At 63.5% G+C, this 20180-nt stretch overlaps 1 protein-coding gene and 1 long non-coding RNA gene across 6 annotated transcripts in view; one reads left to right on the top strand and one right to left on the bottom strand.

Annotated features, from left to right (window-relative positions):
* Positions 1 to 231: 231 nt before the first annotated feature.
* Positions 232 to 20180, bottom strand: part of Clec16a (C-type lectin domain containing 16A) — a 176269-nt gene continuing 156320 nt past the window's right edge. For 2 of the 5 annotated variants that reach the window (XM_013359513.4, XM_005327182.5), the window contains exons 22-23: positions 9392 to 9550; positions 232 to 1243 (exon numbers count right to left, since the gene is read on the bottom strand). In XM_013359513.4, coding sequence (XP_013214967.2) covers positions 882 to 1243; positions 9392 to 9550 — 521 coding nt within the window. In that variant the 3' untranslated portion in view covers positions 232 to 881. Of the gene's footprint in view, positions 1244 to 3936; positions 4061 to 4123; positions 4336 to 9391; positions 9551 to 20180 lie in introns of those variants that run through there. The other 3 variants (XM_078024645.1, XM_078024646.1, XM_078024644.1) reach the window with 3 other exon arrangements.
* On the top strand, positions 13064 to 18659 carry LOC144367592 (uncharacterized). The gene is made up of 2 exons (XR_013427153.1): positions 13064 to 14005; positions 14257 to 18659. It is a non-coding gene; the product is annotated as an uncharacterized LOC144367592 (long non-coding RNA).

The following is a 20180-nucleotide window of genomic DNA, read 5'->3' as shown; positions in this document are numbered from 1 at the left end:
TGCAGGCGACACGGAGACGCTTCTGGCCTTGTTCCCGTCATGCCACTGGGTCTGGGGTCTTGGCCGTCCCCAGTGGCTCCCTCACAGGTAAACAGGGGAAGGGGCAACCGGGGCTGGGGCTGGAGACCTGTCCCTGCGAGGTGCTGGAGGGTGCGTTCTGGGAAAGCGGCCAGTCAGACCCCGCTCAGGCCCAGAGCAGCCGCCGCCCTCTCGCTCCACACGGCCCAAGAGTCCACGAAACTCCCTCGGTTTTATTTAGAAATAAACTAAACTTTTCAGGTAGGTACTTCACCATTCCAAGGCTGGCAGAGTCGGTGAGAGAGAAAGGAGAATCATTAAGAAAACGAGTCAGCGACACTAAGAGTCTACAACCGAACACGGAGAAACTGAGGGAGACAGACACCTAAGCACTACCCCTACCCGCCGCGGGACACCCAGCCTCGGAGCCGCGGGTGTCTTTGGACCTTTTTCCCCAAAGAGATGCCTTTTAAGTAAATGCTTTTCATCTGCTGCCAAACGCAGGAATAAACAGCCGAAGGAGACAGAATCTAAGTTCGCTCGGCTTCAGATTTCTACCCAAAGTGACCTTGTCCGCTGCTTCTGTGCACGGCAGGGAGGGGACAGGAGCCACCTGAGGAGAGAGGGTGCTGGTGGCTCCTGCAGGGCCCTCCTCCTGCCTCTCTGAGGTGGCCTCCTGCTCCGTGGGCACGGGTCTCCGTGGAGGTCCGTGAGGGCGGTGGCAGGTGGAGTGCAGTAGTCTTGGGGTGGGGGCGGAGCGGTACCGGGGCGCGCAGAACTGTGGGTGCTCCCGGGGTCTGGCCGTCACTGCACTGGGTCCCTACCAGCGGGCCGCACGCACAGGGGAGGCCCCGGGCGCCCACTCAGTGCTCGGCGGGCCCCTCGGGCTCTGCCCACGCAGCCTCCTCGTCGGGGGTCTCGGTGCCCGCGGTGGCTGGCATGGGCGGCTGGGGCCTGCCAGTAAGGGCACGGAGGCTGTGGGGGTCAACAGGCGGGACCAGGGTCGGAGCCTCGACGCTCAGAGTGTCGGCAGTGTCCTCGTAGAGCAGGGAGATGGTGGGCTGCTGGGCGGGCAGCAGGCTGGGGGACAGGTGTGCGGTCTCCAGCTCCGGGCCCCGGGCCAGGCTCCTGCTGGGCTTGGCGTCTGCTTCCGCGTCCCTGCCGGTCCCCAGCTGGTCGGGAAGGTGAGGCGGAGGCGGAGGCTGCTCTGGAGTGGTGGGGACATCTGCGTGGGGAAGCAAGCGACAGGGACACACTCAGCTTTGTGTGCAGTGCCTCGGCCAGCGCTCTGCTCCCGCCTGAACCCAGGCCCAGGGACGTGTGGGGCACGGCCGGTGCTGGGGCGTGGCCTGGCCCCACTCACTCCTTCTGGGGACACAGCAGCTACTAAGGCCAGTCTTACTTGGGCCTGGGGAAAGCCTTCCAGGGCCCAGGGTCACCCTGACTGAAAGCCTGGGGGCGTGTGCACAATGGGCCTGTGAACGCACGTCCATCCAACACAGACCTGGCCTGGGCTGGCTGTGCCGGACGCCAGGGGCCACCTGCCTGATGACAGAAACAAGAGTGGGAAGTCACTGCGCTCAGCGTGCCCAGAACTTCAGGCCATTCCAGAGTCTAGCATGGGGACAGTCACCCAAGAAGGAGCCCACTGGGTATTTAAAGAACTCTTTTTAGCTTACAAAGCCCTGGAGGTGGTGCGCCTCCTCCGCGGTGCAGAGCTGGCACCCGTCAGGGGCCGCCCCGGCCCACCCTCGGAGCTTACCCCGGGGGCGGGAGGGAGACCAGGAGGCTTTGCCCAGGGCAGGTGTTTCCAGAGTGGCAGTCCCCATTTGGGGTGTTTTTTAAAATCCTCCAATAGACCGGGACAGGTGACAGCCTGTCTGCTCTCCACCGATGCGCTGGCCTGGGAGGGCTCGAGGAGCCAGGGCCCTCACGGCGGAGGAGGTAGAGGCCGGGCACCGCGAGGCTCCGCGGGAGGGCCGTGGGCATCCCTCTTGGGTGGCAGATCCTTATTCGTACAGATCTGGGGTCAGCAGAGCACGGGCTGAGGGCCGCGTGGCAGCGCCCAGGTCCTGGGGAGGTGGCCACGGTTTGGGTTCAATGTGATTCCAGTTCAATTAGGTTTTCTTTTGTCTTTTAAGCCAAGATAAAGCAGAAAGGCAAACTGAACACAGAGCAAGAGAATGGAAAGACAAAGAGTGAAATAAGGTCACACAGCGGGGGGCGGGAAGGGAGAGTGCTGGAGGCCAGCGGGCGGGCAGGCGGCCTCCCAGCGCTCGCGCGCCCCTCCCCGGGCTCCGGAAGGCCAGGGTCACTTCTCCCCAAGGCCCTCGACCCTGTCTCTGGGGTGGTGCTGGGGACGGAACCAGGGCCGGGTGCATGCTGGGCACGTGCTCTGCGCTCTGCCCCCAAGCTGCAGCCCCAGCCATCCCCAGAGAGTGAGAAACAGAAGGTGCAGGAAAACCACTGCCTGGACCTGGCCTGTCCCCGCTGGGGAGGTGGCACCGGGGGACAGAGTGAGCCCAGAGGAGCCTGAGTTCATGCTACTCACGAGTTCTGACTTGCTCCACCGGTAAGGACACCAGTGGAGCTGGCCACTGACCGCCCCTACACGACCCTCTCCAGGCACCAGAAGGTGTGGCTCTGGGAGCGAGCGGGCTCCTGGGCTCTGGTGGCTCCACGGCTTCAGCTGGCAAGAGCCTCTCCAGGAGGTCAGCCCCTGCGTCCAGCAGCTGACGGGCACTTTAGAAAGGACTAGTTCTCCAGTGGGCCTGTCCTGCCTCGGGGACAGAGGCAACCCGTTCCCTTGGCTGAAGCCTAGGTCTGCACGTGACAACCCTTGTCCCTGTCCCCGGTGGGGCTTCTGGGGCGACAGTGAGCCCCACTCCAGAAGCAGACCCACCAACAGGCAGCAGCACATGCCAGAGGGTTCCGTAGGGGAAGACCCCGCTTTTGTCAGTGCTCGGTTGTCCCCGAGACACCCTTCTTCTAGCCCTGTTCTCCCTCCGAGCCTCCCCTCGCTCTCTCCTGCATGCCACCTGCAATGCACCCAGCCGGGGGGAGCAGGGCAGCAGCCGGGTCTGCCCGGGAAGCCCAGCAAGGACCGAGTTCTGGTCCCGTCTTGGCTGCAGGGTTATCATTGACCCTTGGCGTAGCTGGGCTCAGGCCGTTGGGCCCAGGGTGTGAGGGGCTGGAGGGGGTCTGATTCCTGCCCAGGGGCTGGGGACACAGCCAAAGCTGGAGGAGGACCCAGCAGGGGTCCTCCCAGGACTCTGGCCCATGAGGACAGCAGGCAGTGGCCCCCTCCCCACTGGCCAGCACCCCAGAGGCTGGTCTGCAGCTTTGAGGCGGGGCCTCAGCTGACCCTTGCCAGTGGCCATGTTTCAGCACAGATCTGAACTTGGAGCTCGGCTGGGAGAGGCGGGCGGCAACAGGAGGACAGCATAGCAGCCAGAGGCGGAGCCCAAGCAGCGGAAACAAAAGAGGACAGCAAGCAAGACTGCCCGAGGGACAGGCCAGCCAACACGGGGCAGGGTCCTGGGCGGGCGGCCGCCGTGGCCTGGCCCCCAGACCAACCTCGCCCGGTGGCATCCAGCGTGAGGGAACTCCTGATTGTCCTGTGTTCATGAGGGAGGTGCATGGGCTTCGGCAGGGCCAGGGGGAGGAGGTCAGGTGACTCTCAGTGCCCTGTAAAGTTCTGGCTCTCAGGCAACTGCCACCCGGCCCCAAGGCCTGGCTGTAGGGACCCGCCGGGCCGCCCCAGGAGGCTGCCTCTGGCCCTGGGCTGGCCTTGTGCTGGGAGGACTGCAGGGTGGGGACAGCGGGGGAGGCGAGGACAGGCCGCTCCCGCGGCTTCTCCCTGACCCGCAAGGCCGTGGGGGGGGGACACGGGCCCGGGGGCTGCCGGAGGAGACCTGCCTGAGGTGACAGTGCGCGAGGTGTCCTGGCAGCCGCAGTTCCCAGCACTAAACCCAGTGGCCGCCGTGACTGTCGGCCTCCGACAGGCTGAACACTCGCCGGCGTCCTTTCCTGCCACTCCTGACTAGAGGGAAACACAGCGACAGATCACAGAGAGCCTTCGACAATGGAGCAGCAAGGGGACGTGGAGAGAGGGACACACAGCAGCGACGGACGCGAAGCATCGACGAGAGTGGGGCCCAGGGCCTTGCCGGTGTGGCTCCTGGCAGCGGACGCGTGGGCCCAGCCCCGGGCACACAAGACGCCCGCCACCCCTCCGGGCCGGCCAGTCGGGAGAGCCAGGAACCAAACCCCGCACTCGTGCGCCTTAGTAGGGTGAGGGACGGGGGCGGTTTGGCCCTGTGGGGAAGGAAAGACGGGTCATTAGCAACTTCCAGACTCGGTCAGAACCCTCAGGGACAGAAAGCAAAACTGCCCATCCGTTTTAGCTTAAGAACAGCCCGGGGCGGGCGGGCGGGCGGGCGGGGGCCTGGGGACCGGGCCAGACCAGCTAAGTGAACCCAGCAGATTCCGGCCCGAGCGTGGGGGCAACACTCTCCCCCACCCACGGTGACTGGCCTTAGAAGACCCGAACCTCTGCAGGGACAGCTGAGCCCAGGCGCTGAGTGAGTGGGTGGCCAGGGTGGGCACTCATCGGTGGAACAGAAGTGTCAGGAGCATCTCACGGCTAAGGGGGTCACAACTTAGAGACAAACTCGGGGCAAGAGCAAAGCCCAACGTCATGCCACAGAACACAGGCGAACGCACTCACGTGCTAGGGGACCGCAGGGCGGAAGGTGGCAGGTTTGTTACATGGATTTTACCACATTAAAAACAAGTGCCAGGGAGAGGCAGGGACAGGTCACGCCCCTCCTCGGGCTGAGTGCTGAGACGTACAGCCCAGCCTTGGGGTGTCTGCTCTCAGCTCCTGAAATGAGGGTGTGCAGCTGAAGGTGGCGTGCCCAGACCAGGGGTGCGGGGAGCAGGCGAGGGAGGGGAGGGACCGCAGGTCCCGGCTTAACCACCGAGCCTCACCCCCAGCCTGCTCATCTTTTATATAAGACAGGGTCTCAGTGACCTGCTTGGGGCCTAAATTGCTGAGGCTGGCTCTGAATTTGTGATCCTCCTGTTTCCAGACAGGTGCCACCGCACCCTGCCCTTCTTCCTCCCTGGGCCACCCTGGGGACGGTCAAAGGTAGCCTCAGTTCACCGCCTAAATGGCTCTAAAACGAACATTAAAAGGACAGGCTGACCTTCATTCTGACATAATTTCCTAACAATTTTCTGTCCTCTGCAAAGTAGCCCATCTGGACCCGTGTGAAGTCCAGCAACTCCGGGACCAGAGGTGCGACTGGCTGCTTAGGGAACCCAGGGCGGGCCACAGAGCTCCCATCCGAGGGATGGTTTTCTTTTTTTTTGGTACTAGGGATTGAGACCAAGGGTACTCTGAGCTACATCCTTAGCCTCTCCCCCATCTCTTTTTTTAGACAAGGTCTTGCTAAGTTGCTGAGGCTGGCCTTAAACTTGAGATCCTCCTGTCTCAGCCTCCCAAGTCCCTGGGATTACAGGCTGCGCCACCGTGCCTGGCCTTGAGGACAGGGGGTTGTCAGAATTCCATGAAGGGAGTGTGTGCGTGACGGTGGTGACTGTGTGTGTGTGTGCAGCTGGTGTGCATGCACGCCCGTGCTTGCGTGCCACTGTGCGGGTGTGCGGGGACCCGGGAGGTGAAGTTTTCCCAGCGGCCTACCCCGCCCCCCGCCTCGCGTTTCTGCAGTTTCAGCTTCTCAGAAGCATCAGCTGTTGAGGGCAAGGACGGGTTCCCACCCTGTCACTTTCTCACCAGGGATCACGCTAGCTCCACAGCCGGTTCTGCTGGAGGTGTGGCCACGGAGGCCCAAGGTGTCCCCCCCGCCCGCCCTCCCCACAGCACTTTCTTTAAAGGCCCTGAGCTGGGTGCCCCTAGTCCTGGTACTTGGGAGGCTGAGGCAGGAGGATTGCTCCAGCCCAGGAGGTGGCGGTCAGCTTGGGCAACACAGCAGACCCTGTCGCCTTGATAAACAGATGGCAGTGGGCAAGAACCGACTGGTGTAGGGGCATCACGCTGGCCATTCCGGTCCCCGGGGCGCGGCTTTGACAGGCAGAACCCCACAGTGAAGGGAAGCCCTCTGGTTGGGTCTAGGGTGCAGGGCCTGCAGCTGGGCCTCTGACTGGAGCTCTCCAGGGCACCTGCAGCTGTTCTGGCTTGCGGAGGGACCCAGAAGCCGGTGCTGTCCACACTGGGGGAGCCCCTGGTGACCAGGGCACCCTTCCAGCTCTGGCTAGGGCCCTGCTGGGCTAGGCCTGCAGGTGCTGATGTCACGGCAGGGCCACCAGCCTTGGGCCTGACAGCCACAGGAGTGCATCTCCGAGACCACTCACGGCCTGTCCTGGGGAGGCAACCCGACAGGGAGGCCCTAGAGACGGGAGAAGGGTTCCCTGGCGGCCAGCAAGATGGAGGGCTTGGGCCCTGGCGGACCTGAGAGAGACCCCGGGCTGCCTTTCTCACGAATCCCTGGCCTGGTCAGTCTTTGGCTCTCATTCCAGGGATGCCTCCTCTGGGCGCCTCTGGAACCTTCCGCAGCTGAGCTGTGCTGGCGGACGCAGCCCCTGCAGGTCTCCTCTGCGTGGTCCGTGACTGCACAGGTCTGAGGGGCCTCCGTCACCCTGCTCACGTGTGGGACCAGTCCCCGCTGACCCTGGTGCCTGGGCTGAGCCAAGGAAATGGGGGTGGGCAAGCCGGGCAGCTGCAGGACTGAGAAGGCGGGCCAGGGCCGGGCTGGTGGAGGGACCTCTGGGGTCAGGTCTCAAGTCCACAAAAACAAAAGGGACACCTGACTCACGGAATCCCGGAATCCCAAACTAGGGCCCCAGGAAGCTGAGAACATCTGTACTTGGGATAAACTGGGGCCTTTTTCAAACCCAGGCAGGAAGCGTAAGGTCCCCTGAGCTGGACAGAACCGGAGCGAGCGTCAGCTGGCTCTGCTCCCGCACCTGGGGGACCCACAGGGCTGGCAGGAGAGGTGCGGTGACTGGCCAGCGATACAGTGCGTACTGGCCAATCTCCTGATACACGGACACGTCGCGTGGTGTGAGCTCAGGCCGCGAAGGTGTCCAGCCCCTCACACTGCCCTTCCTCGTGTGAGGAAACGTTAACCGGGCAGCAGAGCGGCCCCTGGGCTGCAGCACACCAGACCCCACCTCACAGAACTGGAGTCTGTAACACCCTGGTTTTTAAGGTCCTGGTACCATCTAAGTTTTCGAAACTGTGGAGCAGCACCTTGGGAAACTGGGCCTGTCCCGTCGGGGTGGACGGCACCTCTACACTTTCCCCACCCACACCTGGCTGAGATGGGCCTGGCCGCTGCCCGCTCCGCGGGGCACCCTGCACTCTGGGAGGCTCTGTCCACCCAGGGACAGGAGTGCTTCTCTTTAGCGCTGTGCCCTTAAACACCACTTTGAGGACAAGTGGCCCCATGGGTGGCCAGGCTGGGGCCAGAGGTTCCTCCAGCCTACGCGGCTGCCCGGCTAGCCCTCTGGAGGGTGGAAGATCTGGCAGGGGGCCCTGGGCTAGTGCTCAGAGCCAGTGTCAAACCAGGCCACTGGCGGAAGGGCTCCCGCCCCAACTCAAGGTCCCATTCCTCCTCCTTCCTTGGCCTTTCCTCCAGCAGTTTTTGTAGGACCCCAGGCAGATGCTGGAGCCGGCTGCTGAGAACCAGGCCTTGTTCTGCACCGACTGCGGTGTTGAGGGCTGGCCTGGGCACCCGGGCATCAGGGCAAGAGGAGCTGGTGGGCTCTGCCGTCCCCCCTTCCAGGGATCAACAGCTGGGTCCCCAGGCGTCTGTGTCCCTGTGTGACGGTGCTGATCCGTCACCAGCGCTGGCTGTCTTGCAGTCTGAGGTGGGACCTGGGCCTCAGGCTCTGATTGTTGTGTGGCATAAAAAACAGGGACCTGTTGTCCTTGTCTCCGCCAGCCTGCTGGGACACGCTGCGCGGGAGCAGACACCTCAGAGGTCTCATGACTGACTGGGACTGCCTGGCCACCCGACAAGCAGGGCGACCAGCCCTGGGCCCTGCAGGGAGTGGTGGGGACAGGGACCGAAGGGCGGAGGAAGGCTGGGGAAGGCTGGGACCCCCTGGGGGTACAGCGCCAAGCGCCAGCCTCCTTCAGGAGGGCATCCACGGGCTGAGGCCCGATTCTGGTAACGTGGCACCTGCTGGTTTCGGTTCTGGGCTCGTGTGTCCACTCAGCCGTTGGCTGTGTCTCCTGGTCAATGTGAGGGAGGCGTGCGGGCTGTGTGGGGCGAGCTCTCCAGGTGGCAGCTGTCAAAGTGTGTTTGGGTGCACACACAGACATGGAAACACCCGGCAGGTGTGCACACAGGGCCACACGGACACACAAGCATGGACCAGGATCAGCGGGGACCCAGGGCCATGGTCTGGGAACACCGTGACGGTTGCTCAGACCTGTCACCAGTCCCAGACGGGTTCTCAGAGTGCGTGGCCACCTCCGCCTAGCCTGGGACAGGGACGGGAGCAGATGCGGGGGAAGAGGGTCCCAGGAGTGGCCTGAGGATGACCTTCACAGGCCTGGGGGCCCAGCTGTGGTGCTGGGTGGCTTCGCTCCACTGGGGATGTGAAGCTGGAGATGCTGGGGAAGTCCAGGTGCCCAGGGACGCTGGCTCTGGGGCTGGGTGGCGAGGCCAGCGCCCCTTTTTCCATAACTTAGTGAGACTTTGGTCAGGTGTCCCTGAAGTACAACGGGCCAGGGCCCTTGAGTGGATCCTGTGGGGACAGGGAAGGCACCGAGGGTACCCAGGCTGGTGTCACTGGGACCATCCTGTGTCCTCGCTGGGAGTCTATGCAGCACCTTGGTGCTCAGGGTGAGTGGCAGGAGGCAGCTGGGGTGGAGGCTGGGCTGGTGGGGCTGGACAGCCCCTTCCAGCTGAGTCCAGGGGACAGCAAGATGCAGTCCCACAGCCTGAGGAGCCCTCCAAGGGCACGGGGGCCTTGGGCAGGCAGGTGGACAGCAGCCGCACCTGGAGAGGTCTGCTGCAGGCAGCGCGTGAGCAGTGACACGGCTCTCTGCAAGGTTCAAAGGTCACTCCTGGGAGGTCCCTGTGGTGGCACCTGAGACTGGGGGGTGACGACCAGCGGGTTTCAGGTGACCCCCGTTGCCACCCTCTCGGCTCTGTATTGGGGGAAGTGCTCGCGGTGCAGCAGACTGACACAGGAGCTAACCCGAGCCATGGAAGGTGCCCTCCTGAGTGACAGCGTCCCCCAAACACTGTGACCGTCACTAGGTACCAGTGGCCACAGTGGAGGCGAGGGACCAGGGGTTCTCCAAAGCCCCTACCCCTCGGAGTCACGTGGTCAATACCTGTCGGGCTCTGGGCTGCTGAGGGGGTGGAGGAGGAGCCCCCCGAGTCACAGTGGCTGGTGTTCCCGCTGCCGCTGGGGCTCCCACTGGCAGACGGTGGTGACGGCGATGACAGGGAGGGCGAGCTGTGCTGGTTTATGCACTGGGCCACGGCGAAGCCTGCAAGACGAGAGACGCCGTCAGGTGGGGGAAACCCAAAGGCCAGCGGGAGGCCTTAGATGTCAAGGCGACTGGACCCCACCCCAGTGCCCAGAAGGCCTGGGCCTGTTCTCCAGAAGGAGCTGGGGGGTCAGGGGCCCACCTGGACACACGTGAAGCTGTGTCCTGGAAGAGACGGGGGCAGCCCCTGAGCCCGGGCAGGGCTGGGAGCTGTCCGTCTGCCTGGGGTTGGCCCAGCACCCGTGGGCTCTGCCCTTGAAAGGGACGGGCAGCCACAGGCTCCTGGGGCAGAGTTCACACAGTGGCGGGGCCTGGGGGGCCTCAGGGGACGGCACCAGATGCCAACTGGGAAGTCACCCTGGGCTGGAGGGGAGCCTGGAGTCTTCCTGCCAGCGATGCGCTTGGCCCCGGGCCCCAGGGAGGGGGGACCTGGAGCTTCTGTGGCCACTAGCACCCGGAGGGACAAGCTCTGTCTCAGAAACACTTGGACCTGGACAGCGGCACCTGCTGCCCCATTGGAAGTGCGGGCCTGCAGTGGCCATGTTTCTCTCGTCTGTTTCCCAGCAACAGGCTGAGGACAGTCGTCCACCCGCAGGACCCCACTGCTGGGGGAACAGCAGACGGACAGACCTCAGTCCCTCGACCCAGCCCAGCTGCCCCCTTCCGGGACACGGGCCCTCCTGCAGCCACGGCGTCTGCCCTCTCAGCACTCTGCCTTTCCAAAGGCCCAGACGGACGGCGCGGCTCCCCTTCAGCCCTCGGGAGCTGGGCAGGCCTCCTGTGCTCTGGACAACAACACGTAGCAGGTCGGGATGGGGTGGGGGCAGGCCCTCCTATCCAAGCAGAGGGAGGACACTGAAGACCCTGGCCATTCTGCACGCCTTGCCACTGTCCGAGTGGACACATGCACGGTAGCCAGCCCCAGACCTCTGCATGCCCTCTGCCCTGCCCGAGCCGCTCAGGTCCAGCCCTGGCTAACACGTCTTCCGGAAGGCCCTCGGTGCAGGAACGCAGGAACGCAGGAACGCAGCCTGCGGCCCTGGGACCTGGTCTACGCGCGGTGGGGCCGCTGTCTGGCCTGGTGGCAGGCTGAGGGGTGGCCATGGAGACCACCCGGCTCCAGACAGAAGCAGGGCGCTGACCTGTGCTGCGGCCCCAGGGCAGCCTGGGTCCACCCGTCTGTCCACGTGCCAGCCACGGCCCCAGGCAGCCCTCTCACCTCACCCACCTGCTCCCGAGGCAAACTGCCTGGACCGCCACTCAGGTGAGGCCTGGCAGGCAGCTCTACGTCTGGAGGGGACCCTGCTCGGGACCGAGGGCCTGCCCTGTCCACTGCAGGGCTCTGCTATTGGGGGACTGTGGGATCCGTGTCCAGAGGGCGTATGTGACTGGCAGGTGCTTGTTGGGGGGCCCTTGGGGGGAACCAGGGCAAACACCCGGCCATGCACACAGCGGCCAGGAGATTCCTTGGGGACAGCCAGCCACAGCCTCCAGGAGGAGTTTCATTGCTGCTCACGTCTTGGTCACTTAGAGTGGTAAACCCTGCAGTTTACAAGCCGTTCCCCTGCCTCGAAAATGGATCGCCCCTTAACAAATCAAAGCGCCAGGCGGCTCTTCCCAGGCTGCCTCTCCACCAGAGGCCCATCACAGGCCGCGAGTGTCCGGAGACGGCATCAAGCCCGGCCCCCGTGGACCAAGATGCGGCTGTGACCCAGGTGGCCAGGCCCCTTTCTCTGTGGCCCCAAGTCTCCCCTGTGGCCTCTGTGGGACCCAGGTGGCTGAGGATGTGGCTCATGGTAGGGCACCTGCCTCGCATGCAGCAGACCCCGAGGTTGTCCCAGAGCCACAGGGAAAAAAACAGAAAAGACAAAGAAAGTTACTTCTTTCACTGGGAGGAAGGGTGGGGGTCGAGCAGAGACTGGCAGTAAATCCGCGTGTCCCGCCCAGGTCCTGGCGCCAGCAGGTCCAGCTAAGCAGAGGCGACTGGACCCTCCTGCCCTCACCGGCCACTACCGAACCCAAGTCCTCCTCCCTCCTCTCCCCTCTCCCCTGGGCACCGGGGCCCAGAGCGACAAAGCATTCTGTCCTCTGGTCAGGTGCCAGCCTGCCCCTGCGGTTTCCAGGGGCTCCCTCCCTCCCTGGGAGTGGCCGGGCCATCTCGAGGGCCAGGAGGGCACCTGAGAGAACTTCAGCTGAGCATCTGTGGCCCCCGCCCTGGCTTTTGGTTCTTGCTTTGTCCAGTGAGTGGTTCTGGGCCTGTGGGGGACCCACACGCACGGCCTGGCAAACGGACGAGCCAGCGGTCACGGGACAGCCGCAGGCACACGGGCTCCTGGCGGCCCTCCCAGGGTATGGCGCCACCACAGCCTGTGAGACGTGGACCAAAGGCCGTGGGGACTTGCACACCCTCCCACCCGTGCTACAGAAGTCGCTGTGGACCAGGAAGTCAGTGCAGGGCAGGGGACTGTCAAGCTGACAGACGTGTCCAGTGCCTGGGAGAAGCGAAGGACCAGCACAGCTAGAGGGTGCAAGCCTCTGCTGCCGACCACAACGCGGGCAGAGGGAAGAGCAGCTTGGAGGGAGCCGCCGTGGTGGCCACGCCTGCGGTCCCGGCCACTTGGGAGGCTGAGGTCCTCAACAACTTCAGTGAGACCCTGTCTCAACAACAAAGGGGTTGGGGATGCGAAGCTCAGTGGCAAAGTGCTCTTGGGGGCTCAATCCCAGCACCCCCCCAAAAAAAAGCATCAAGGGAAGTGTTGAAGACACCGGGAGAGAGGGGTGAGAAGCGGCATGTCCTGTTGAGGACGTCTGGGCTTTCTCTCCATCTTGTCCGGGTCAGAGAGCTGACCGAGGGGGGACGGCGTGGAGCGAGGACGGGGGTTTCCTTTGGTGCCAGCCTGAGTTTCCTGACCCTTAACGTGACACCAGTTTGCTGCCGGGTGCAGTGCAGACCTGGTGGATGCTCCCGCTCCCGGGACCCAGCCCGGCCTCCAGGGCTCCCCTGGCCCCCCGGAGCTGGGCCGGGCCCAATACTCAGAAGCAGGTGGCCCATGACAACCGTGAGACACGTCCTCTGCCCGGCAGGAGCCCAGGCTGGTCCAGGGCGGGCAGGGTCTCCCCGGCCTCTGGCCTGTCCTGACAGTTATCCTGGGAAGAGGAACTAACGGACAACTCTGGTGTTGGTCAGGCACGAAAAGACCAGGAGAAGGCCAGCTCTGCTTCAGGCCCCCCACTGAGGGAGCCCCGGGTGAGGCGGCGGAAGCCCAGGTTCAAGTCCAAGCTTGGCCCCCGGGGGCCGGGCCGTGGACGCGCTCCCGCCTCCTCTGTGGGCCTCTGAGCCTCTCGCTTTCTCTGATACCTCCCTGGTCCGCGGTCAGGACCCGAGTGGACAGTAGTGACCGGAGCCGCTCCCGTTTACCGTGGGGGCCATCATTCACTCACTGGAGAATGTGCCTTCAAACCTGCATTTTCTAGCTTCTTAAAAAAGGACAAGACCTGGCCCTATGCCCCCCCCCCCCCGCGCTGGGACCGCAGGGAGCTGAGCAGAGCGCTCTCACCCCACTTCTTCCTTAGATTGTGGTCAGATCTGCGGACTCAGGGACGTCCTAGCCTCCGGTCCCTTCTATCCCGCAGAACCACCGAGTGGAAAGGAGGCCACTGGCCAAGGCTGGGCCTCACTCTTGGGCGCTGGCCGAGCGGGGCTGCTCCCTTCCTCTCCCTGTCTTCCAGTGTCTCTTCCCCACCCTTCGGCTGCTCAGAGCCTTCAAGGCAGGCTCACGGCCCTGTCCACTGGGGCCGCCTCAGCTGGACGGGAGTGGGCTGGCCAGGCAGAGGCTCAGGGAATCCGTGCACCACTGTCGCTGTAGCAGCAGTGGCTGGACCCTCTGGGGCAAGGTTCCGACAGGCTTCTGGTAGGGCTAGCTGTGTCTCCAGGCCATTCTCCTGCATCCAGAGCCACAGACCTGGCCACCAGGCATGGCCATGTGACTAAGCGATGGCCAGAGAGTGGGATTTCCCAGAAGTGCCCACTACAGCCCCAGCACCTGAGTTGACCAGGGTGCTCCACCACTGAGCTCTTCTCCTGGCCGTTTGACACTATTTTGAGATAGGTTCTTACTAAGTTGCTGAGGCTGGCCTCAAACGTGCAATCCTTCTGCCTCAGCCTTCTGAGTTGCTGGGATTACAAGTGTGCACCAAGGCACCTGGCAAGGCTTTTTAACAGGAAAGGAGGTACTTCCTCCTCCATCCTGCTTCTTGGAACACGGATATGATGGCTGGGAATCCAGCAGCCATCCTGAACCATGAGTGTGAATCACATATGAGGGATGGCAGAGCATCAAGCAGGAAGATTGAAACGCTGTGCAGCCCCTGACTACCTACACACGCAGGCTCCTGGTCCCTGAGGGAGACGGACTTTTCTCTCAGAGGGAGTTGAACCTCATCTAACGGATACAGGTGCGGGGAGCTCTGTTAGTGCAGGGTGTGAGCCGAGTCTCCTGGCCCGAGAGCATCTGGAGGGGCCAGCTGCCCCCCATCTGTGGGGAGTCTGCTCCGGGTCAGGTGGAGCGGAGAGGAGGAGGGCTCCGGGGGTCAGGGAGACGGGAGGTGGTCCTCCACATGGACTCCCAAATCTTTAGGAAATCCTCAACGCGTGCCTATATTGTGCAAGTGAATTCTTTTTTCCTTCTTTTTCTGAATCCACTCAGGGGCCTCACCCTGGGCTGTGGAGACTCCGTGCAGGGACAACGACCGGAGAACAGCGGGGACGCAGGAAGGGCCTGGAAGTGGGCAGGCCAGAAACCGGGAGCCGGGGCTGGAGCCAAAGGGCTCCTGAATCTGCAGAGCGGCAGGGGGTGCCACGGACCCCTGGGGCCAGCCTGGTGCCTGTGCCCTCTGGCACCCTGTGACCGCTCTGCGGATTCTGGTGCGTGACGAGGTGTGACTCAGGGAAACACTGCTGCCCCCAGAAGCCGTGAGAAGGCTTCAGCACACGAGGGCTGCAGGGACCTCTCTGAATCGGGAGCGGAAGCCCCGGAGCCCCACCGCAGCACTGAGACGGGGCGCCTGCAGTGCCGGGTGGGGCCTGGCGGGGGACGGGAGCTCAGCCTGGCTTCCCGGGGCCCAGGCCTGGGGAACCTGCCAGGCAGGCCCTCAGGACAGAGCCACCACCTGCAGGATTTCTGTCCCCTGAGGCCCTAGACGCCGCTGCCTGGCCGGGACCGGAGTCACATCCCAGGAAGGCACCGCCATGCGGCGGCTTTTCAAATGTCATGGGATGAAGAAGGGACCTCTGCAGCCGGCACAGCCTTGCCAGGGAGGGGCGTCCCCTCCTTCCTGACATCTCTGTGGGGGACCCTGCTCTTGGGAGACACAGACCCAGCAGCACCGTGCGTACGGGGATCCTCACATGAGGAGGCCAGAGGCAGTCAGCTTGCAGGCATCCGCAGGGGTCACCTGCCTCGACAGAGACCGGGACACTGAGAAGCAGGCCTCAGGGTGACCACAGTGTCCCAGCAGCCAAGAGAAGCTGGACATCTAGGTTCCCATGTAAAACCTCCTGATGTCCTCAGCCTCTGTCTGGAGGGTGCGGAGGAAGCAGGGCCTCTGCGTGCCAGGCGGGTGCTCCACCCCTGGCCTGTCAGACTGGCGGTGGGCCAGGGTGAGGCCGACAGCCTCTCCTGTCCGTGTGGGCACCTGTGCACACCTGGGTGAGCGGCTCTGACCTCCAGGGGCGGCCATGCCTGACCGCCGAGGTGGGCCCCTCCTAGGGGAGGGCTCTAGCCCCCCAAAGCCAACTGTTATCTAATATTCCAGGTGAAAAGCACAGAATGAATCCTGCCGAGAGCCGACCCAGGTGCCTCAGAGGGAGCGAGCGCGGCCGGCCCGGGGCTCAGGTCCTGGGCTGCCTTCTGCTACAGACTCCCCCAGCCCGCGGCTCAGGTTCTGGCGACGCAGCGTTCACATTTTCTCACCACCCCTAGCGATGCTGGGAGACAGCGAGAAATCAATGGGCCGTGACCTCGGCAGACCACGGCAGCGCCGGGCCGCTCCCCCCTGGCTCCTTCCTGGGCTCTGCCCTTTCCCCTCCCACGGCAGCCTGCCAGGTCCCGGGTGAGACCAGGGGCTGAGGCTGTGACAGAGTCTGGGACTGCAGCCTACTGGCTGCTCTGGACAAGATCTGGAGCAAGGCACGGCTTTGCCATTCACGCCTCTGACCCAGAGGCAGCTGGCAGCTGAAGCCGTGGGTGGGGAGGGGAGCCACTGGGAGGGGCCGCCACCAACTGTTCAGAGAGCGGTGCTGGGACAGAGGGGCCGGGGTCTGGTTCAAGCCCCACATGGCACCCAGAAGGCCAGACAAGGGCCCGCGTGCTGCCCAGGTCTCCTCTAAGAAATCCACACAAAGAAGACAGAAGCTGCGGCCACGTGGGCGGGATCCCATGGCCGCAACCTCGTGGCCCCCTGGGGGCCCCTGCAGCCTGGCTCTCTGCGGGGCCTCTAAGTCTGGGTGGCAGGGAAAGAGTCAGGGAGTCACCTCCTGCCGGTCCTCTTTAGTGGGCTGAGGGGCCGGCTCCAGGGGCATCTACCCCACCCTGTTCTGATTTTCTCCCTGTGTCTTGGCACTAAAGAAGCCACCTGCTGTCCAGCCAGGGGACAGATCTGCAATCAGGCGCCTGGGGAAGGGGACAGTACTGCAACCTCTCTTGGCCCAGCTGAGCCGCGACCTCACGGCGGCCCTGGTCACTGACTGGCCGCGCCGACAAGGCTCGAGACGTTCATTTCTGGTGGCTCTTAGCGGGGTAACATGTTCAACGTACAAAAATCGCGGGGAACGTGCAGGATCTGTGAGCCTACAGCTCTTTATCCGCGTACAAATCCTCTTGGATTTTAAGGACTACACTTGAAAACCTGCGGAAAGAGAAAAGGGCCTTCAGTACCTCGCTCCCCTCCGGGCCCAACTGCCCTCGGGAGGGGCTCTGCCCTCGGTGAGGGCCTGCTGCCTCTGCTGCCCCCAGGGGGGCGTCCGGGCGGTGGACGCAGGAGGTGGCATCTGCGAGTGGGCGCCCTCCTGCCTTCCCTGACAGAGCGGCTCTCCAGGCCACAGAGGGGGGCGGGCCCGAGGACGGCGGAGGGGACTGGCTCTGGATGTGGCTCGCCCTCCCGGCCCTCTTGCAGGATTTACCGTCTGTACATTAGCATGTAGAGGGCTCCACAGCAGTCTTTCAGCCACGGCATTAGAAAGCTCAGCGGTGGCCATCTTGACTGCCTGTCTACTGAAAGAGCAGCGAGAGGGGCGGGTTAGACGGTCCCGGGCCTCCAGGCACACGGCCCGCCGCCTGGGGACCCGCGGGGCAGTGGGTCAGCCGCCCGACTTGCCGACCGTGAGCCCAGCTTCGGGAGGGCCGGGGATCTCCTGGCAGGTCTGTTTCCCCTTCCAGGACAAGAGTGGCTCCCACCGCCGCCCACACCTGGCCCTGTGCGTGCTACGAGGTGTTTCTGTGGACAAGAGGGCCAGAGAGGGACCGAGTTTGATCCTCTGCGGAAGGCACATGGGGTGGACACACACACGACCCGCTCCCCAGGTGGGCAGCCTCGAGCCTGGGGCCAGTCTACTGCTGGTTTCTGCAGGACCGGGACTTTCCAGAGCAGGGTCAACCGCGGCAGCCGGGCCACGTCACCAAAGCCTCTCCTACCAGGTGTTCTTAACAGATCGGGGTCCGCCAGAGTGACAGATGACAACGTTCTGTTACAAATCAGCGAGAAAAGAAGGGGAGACACCATCGCAGCGACGTGGGCCGGACAGGACCCGGGCGTGCTGAGCCACAGAGACCAAGATGGGCATCAGCTCGCCACGGCTATGGAAGCCCCAGCCGAGGCTGTCAGGTGGACCGGGCTCTGTCACCTTCTGTCTTGGTAGCCCGAGGGACACGGTCAGTCCTGAGGGACTGCCATGCACATGGCTTCTCTCGTCCAGAAGGGAGAGGGCCTAGACGGGCAGGCTCTGCACGCGGGGGACCTGCTCACCCCGTGGCCTGTCTCCTCTTGGCCCCTCACCTCCCAGGGCCGTGAGACTGAAGGAGCATGGTCTGAGGGTCCCAGAGGCTGCCTGACACTTGGGCAGTGAGGCAAGAACCAGGACTCTCTGTTTTCATAAGTGACTTCAGATACAGGGACATGTGGCAGAGGAATGTCTGAGAACACAACACGAAACAGAACGCTTTCCTGCCACCTGCTGTAACGGCCATTTCAGGAGGCCTGCTGGGGCCTGGGTCTCGAAGGTCTGCAGAAGCAGCCTCGGAGCCGACGCGCTCTCCTCACGTCTCCCGCGTCCCGGGGCCTGGGTGCCGTCGTGTCTACCCAGGTCCCGGGGTCTCAGTGCCGTCGTGTCTCCCGGGTCCCGGGGCCTGGGTGCCGTCGTGTCTACCCAGGTCCCGGGGTCTCGGTGCCGTCGTGTCTCCCGGGTCCTGGGGTCTGGGTGCCATCGTGTCTACCCAGGTCCCGGGGTCTGGGTGCCGTCGTGTCTACCCAGGTCCCGGGGTCTCGGTGCCGTCGTGTCTACCCAGGTCCCGGGGTCTCGGTGCCGTCGTGTCTACCCAGGTCCCGGGGTCTCGGTGCCGTCGTGTCTACCCAGGTCCCGGGGTCTCAGTGCCGTCGTGTCTACCCAGGTCCCGGGGTCTGGGTGCGGCCGCCCTCGGGGTAACACTGACCGTTCCTCTAGGACCTCCGTGATGGAGAAGCGAACGGATTAGTGAGACTGGTCCAGACGGCCAACATTCAGCCACAGGCACCTACAAAAACAGCTGCTCACCACGTCCACCTACTACGAGTGCTGCCCGGGGGCGGGGGACAGCCAGTGGCTTCCTGGTGGGTGCGGGTGCCCTCGCACCACGCCCAGGCCTGCTCTGGAGTGCGGAGGCACTCGGGGGACCCTGCCAGGTGCTGGAGGGGCTCCTGACGAGCTGCGGCCCATCTGCCTTCCCCGTGCTTCTCTGCCAACGTGAAGCTAATGCCTGCAACATCAAAGCTGCCCTGGCTACTCTCATTTGTAGTTTTTACTTATTTTTTTAAAGTATGATTAATATTTCATCATAAAAGTATTGATTTCCTTTAACTGAGAGACTTGAAGTTTGCTGCATCCTTAAGCGTGATTTTATTATGTCTTGGGCCAAATGTTTTTCCTCCCCCCACCAAAAGACCGCTTCTCCTTTTGTGTGATGGGTGTCAGGAAGAGAAGAGGAATTGGTTCCCAGAGATGCATCCCGCCGGCTCAAGGGACCGCCCAGTACGCAGACCTGGGCAGACGCTCCTGACCGCGACTCTGCGTTCCATGTCCACCATCACAATCCGCTCAAGAACCAAGGCACAGCATCTATATTAAAACACACGTGGGCTCCGAGAGAGAGAGGGCTCTGGGACAGGAAGGCAGCGTGGACCGGAGCCAAGCTCACAAACTGCTCCCGAGTGTGGGGTCCACAAAGACCTTACTTCCACCTTCTCTTCTTCCTCCTTCCCTCACCAGAGACAATCTCTTGTCCTGCTGGTTCGGGGCTGCCCCAAACACCACCATTTCCTCCTGTAGGTAAAGGTCGCGCTGGATGCCCAGGCGGGTGGGGGAAGTGCACGGGGTACAAACCCATCCAGAAGCGGCGGCGGGCGATGCCTGGCAGAGGACCGAGCGCTCTGGAATGTTTAAATATTGAACATCCTTTCTCCTTCCTCCGCATTCATTAGGAACCTGGGCCCACACCACTGTGTGCATCGACTCCAGTTCTTCCCCAGAATCAAGGCACCAGGGCCAGTGCTGGGGCGGGCCAGGGTGGTCTCCTTCTCCAGGCCCTCGCTGGGGGACCTTTACGGTCAGCCCACGGTCTCAGAGCCGTGGATCCTGGAAAAGCCTCAGCCTTCAGTGACCCTGGCACCCAAATGCCACCATCAGTGCCCAATACAGACAGACCCGGCACCTCCCCTTCCCCACGGAGGAGCATCGGGGGCCTCAGGAAAGAGGCTGGGCAAGTCTCCCGGACAGGTGGCCTGCTGTTGGGGCTGTGGTGGTTCACCAGCTTTGCCCAAGGAAAAGCCATCTCAGAGGCCATGTGACCGTGAGAGGTGCCCTGGTTGAAAAAAGAAATAAATCTGCTAAGTGGCCAGATGACCCCTGGTCAGCCATGGATAACTGGGAAGGGGCCAGCAGTGGCCGCGCTCTGACACGTGAAAGTCATCGGGTGTCAGCGACCCTGGCCGGCAGCCAAGTCAACTGTGGGCTCCTGGCTCCTCCCCAAGACAAGCAGCGGGTCGGAAACAGAATCCCAGAATCCTTCCAGCAGACAGCGCACCTTTTCCTGGGACCAGAGGAGCAGAGCGGGGGGCTGCGGAGCAGGCTGCCCTCCTGCAAAGGGAGGCCCTGAGGACCCGCCAGCCGGGTGAGCTGGCGACAAGGGCCCCTCGCCCAGGCTTTCGTCCGCCCAAGTCAACTGTCCCAAATGACCAGCCTGCGGCTTCCACCTGCCTTTAAAAGACAGCACTGCACTTGAGGTCGGTCTTCTCCCCTGGACAGGGGCTCGATCCACCGGCCTCGCACCCTGCTCTCCCGCTGCTCCCACCTGCGGAGTCAGACCCCGGGCCAGCAGGCCAG

The sequence above is a fragment of the Ictidomys tridecemlineatus genome, chromosome 10 (assembly GCF_052094955.1).
Source record: "Ictidomys tridecemlineatus isolate mIctTri1 chromosome 10, mIctTri1.hap1, whole genome shotgun sequence".
NCBI classification, from domain to species: Eukaryota; Metazoa; Chordata; class Mammalia; order Rodentia; family Sciuridae; genus Ictidomys; species Ictidomys tridecemlineatus.
Note: the sequence above shows the minus strand (reverse complement) of the source record. Positions and strands in the feature narration are given on the sequence as shown.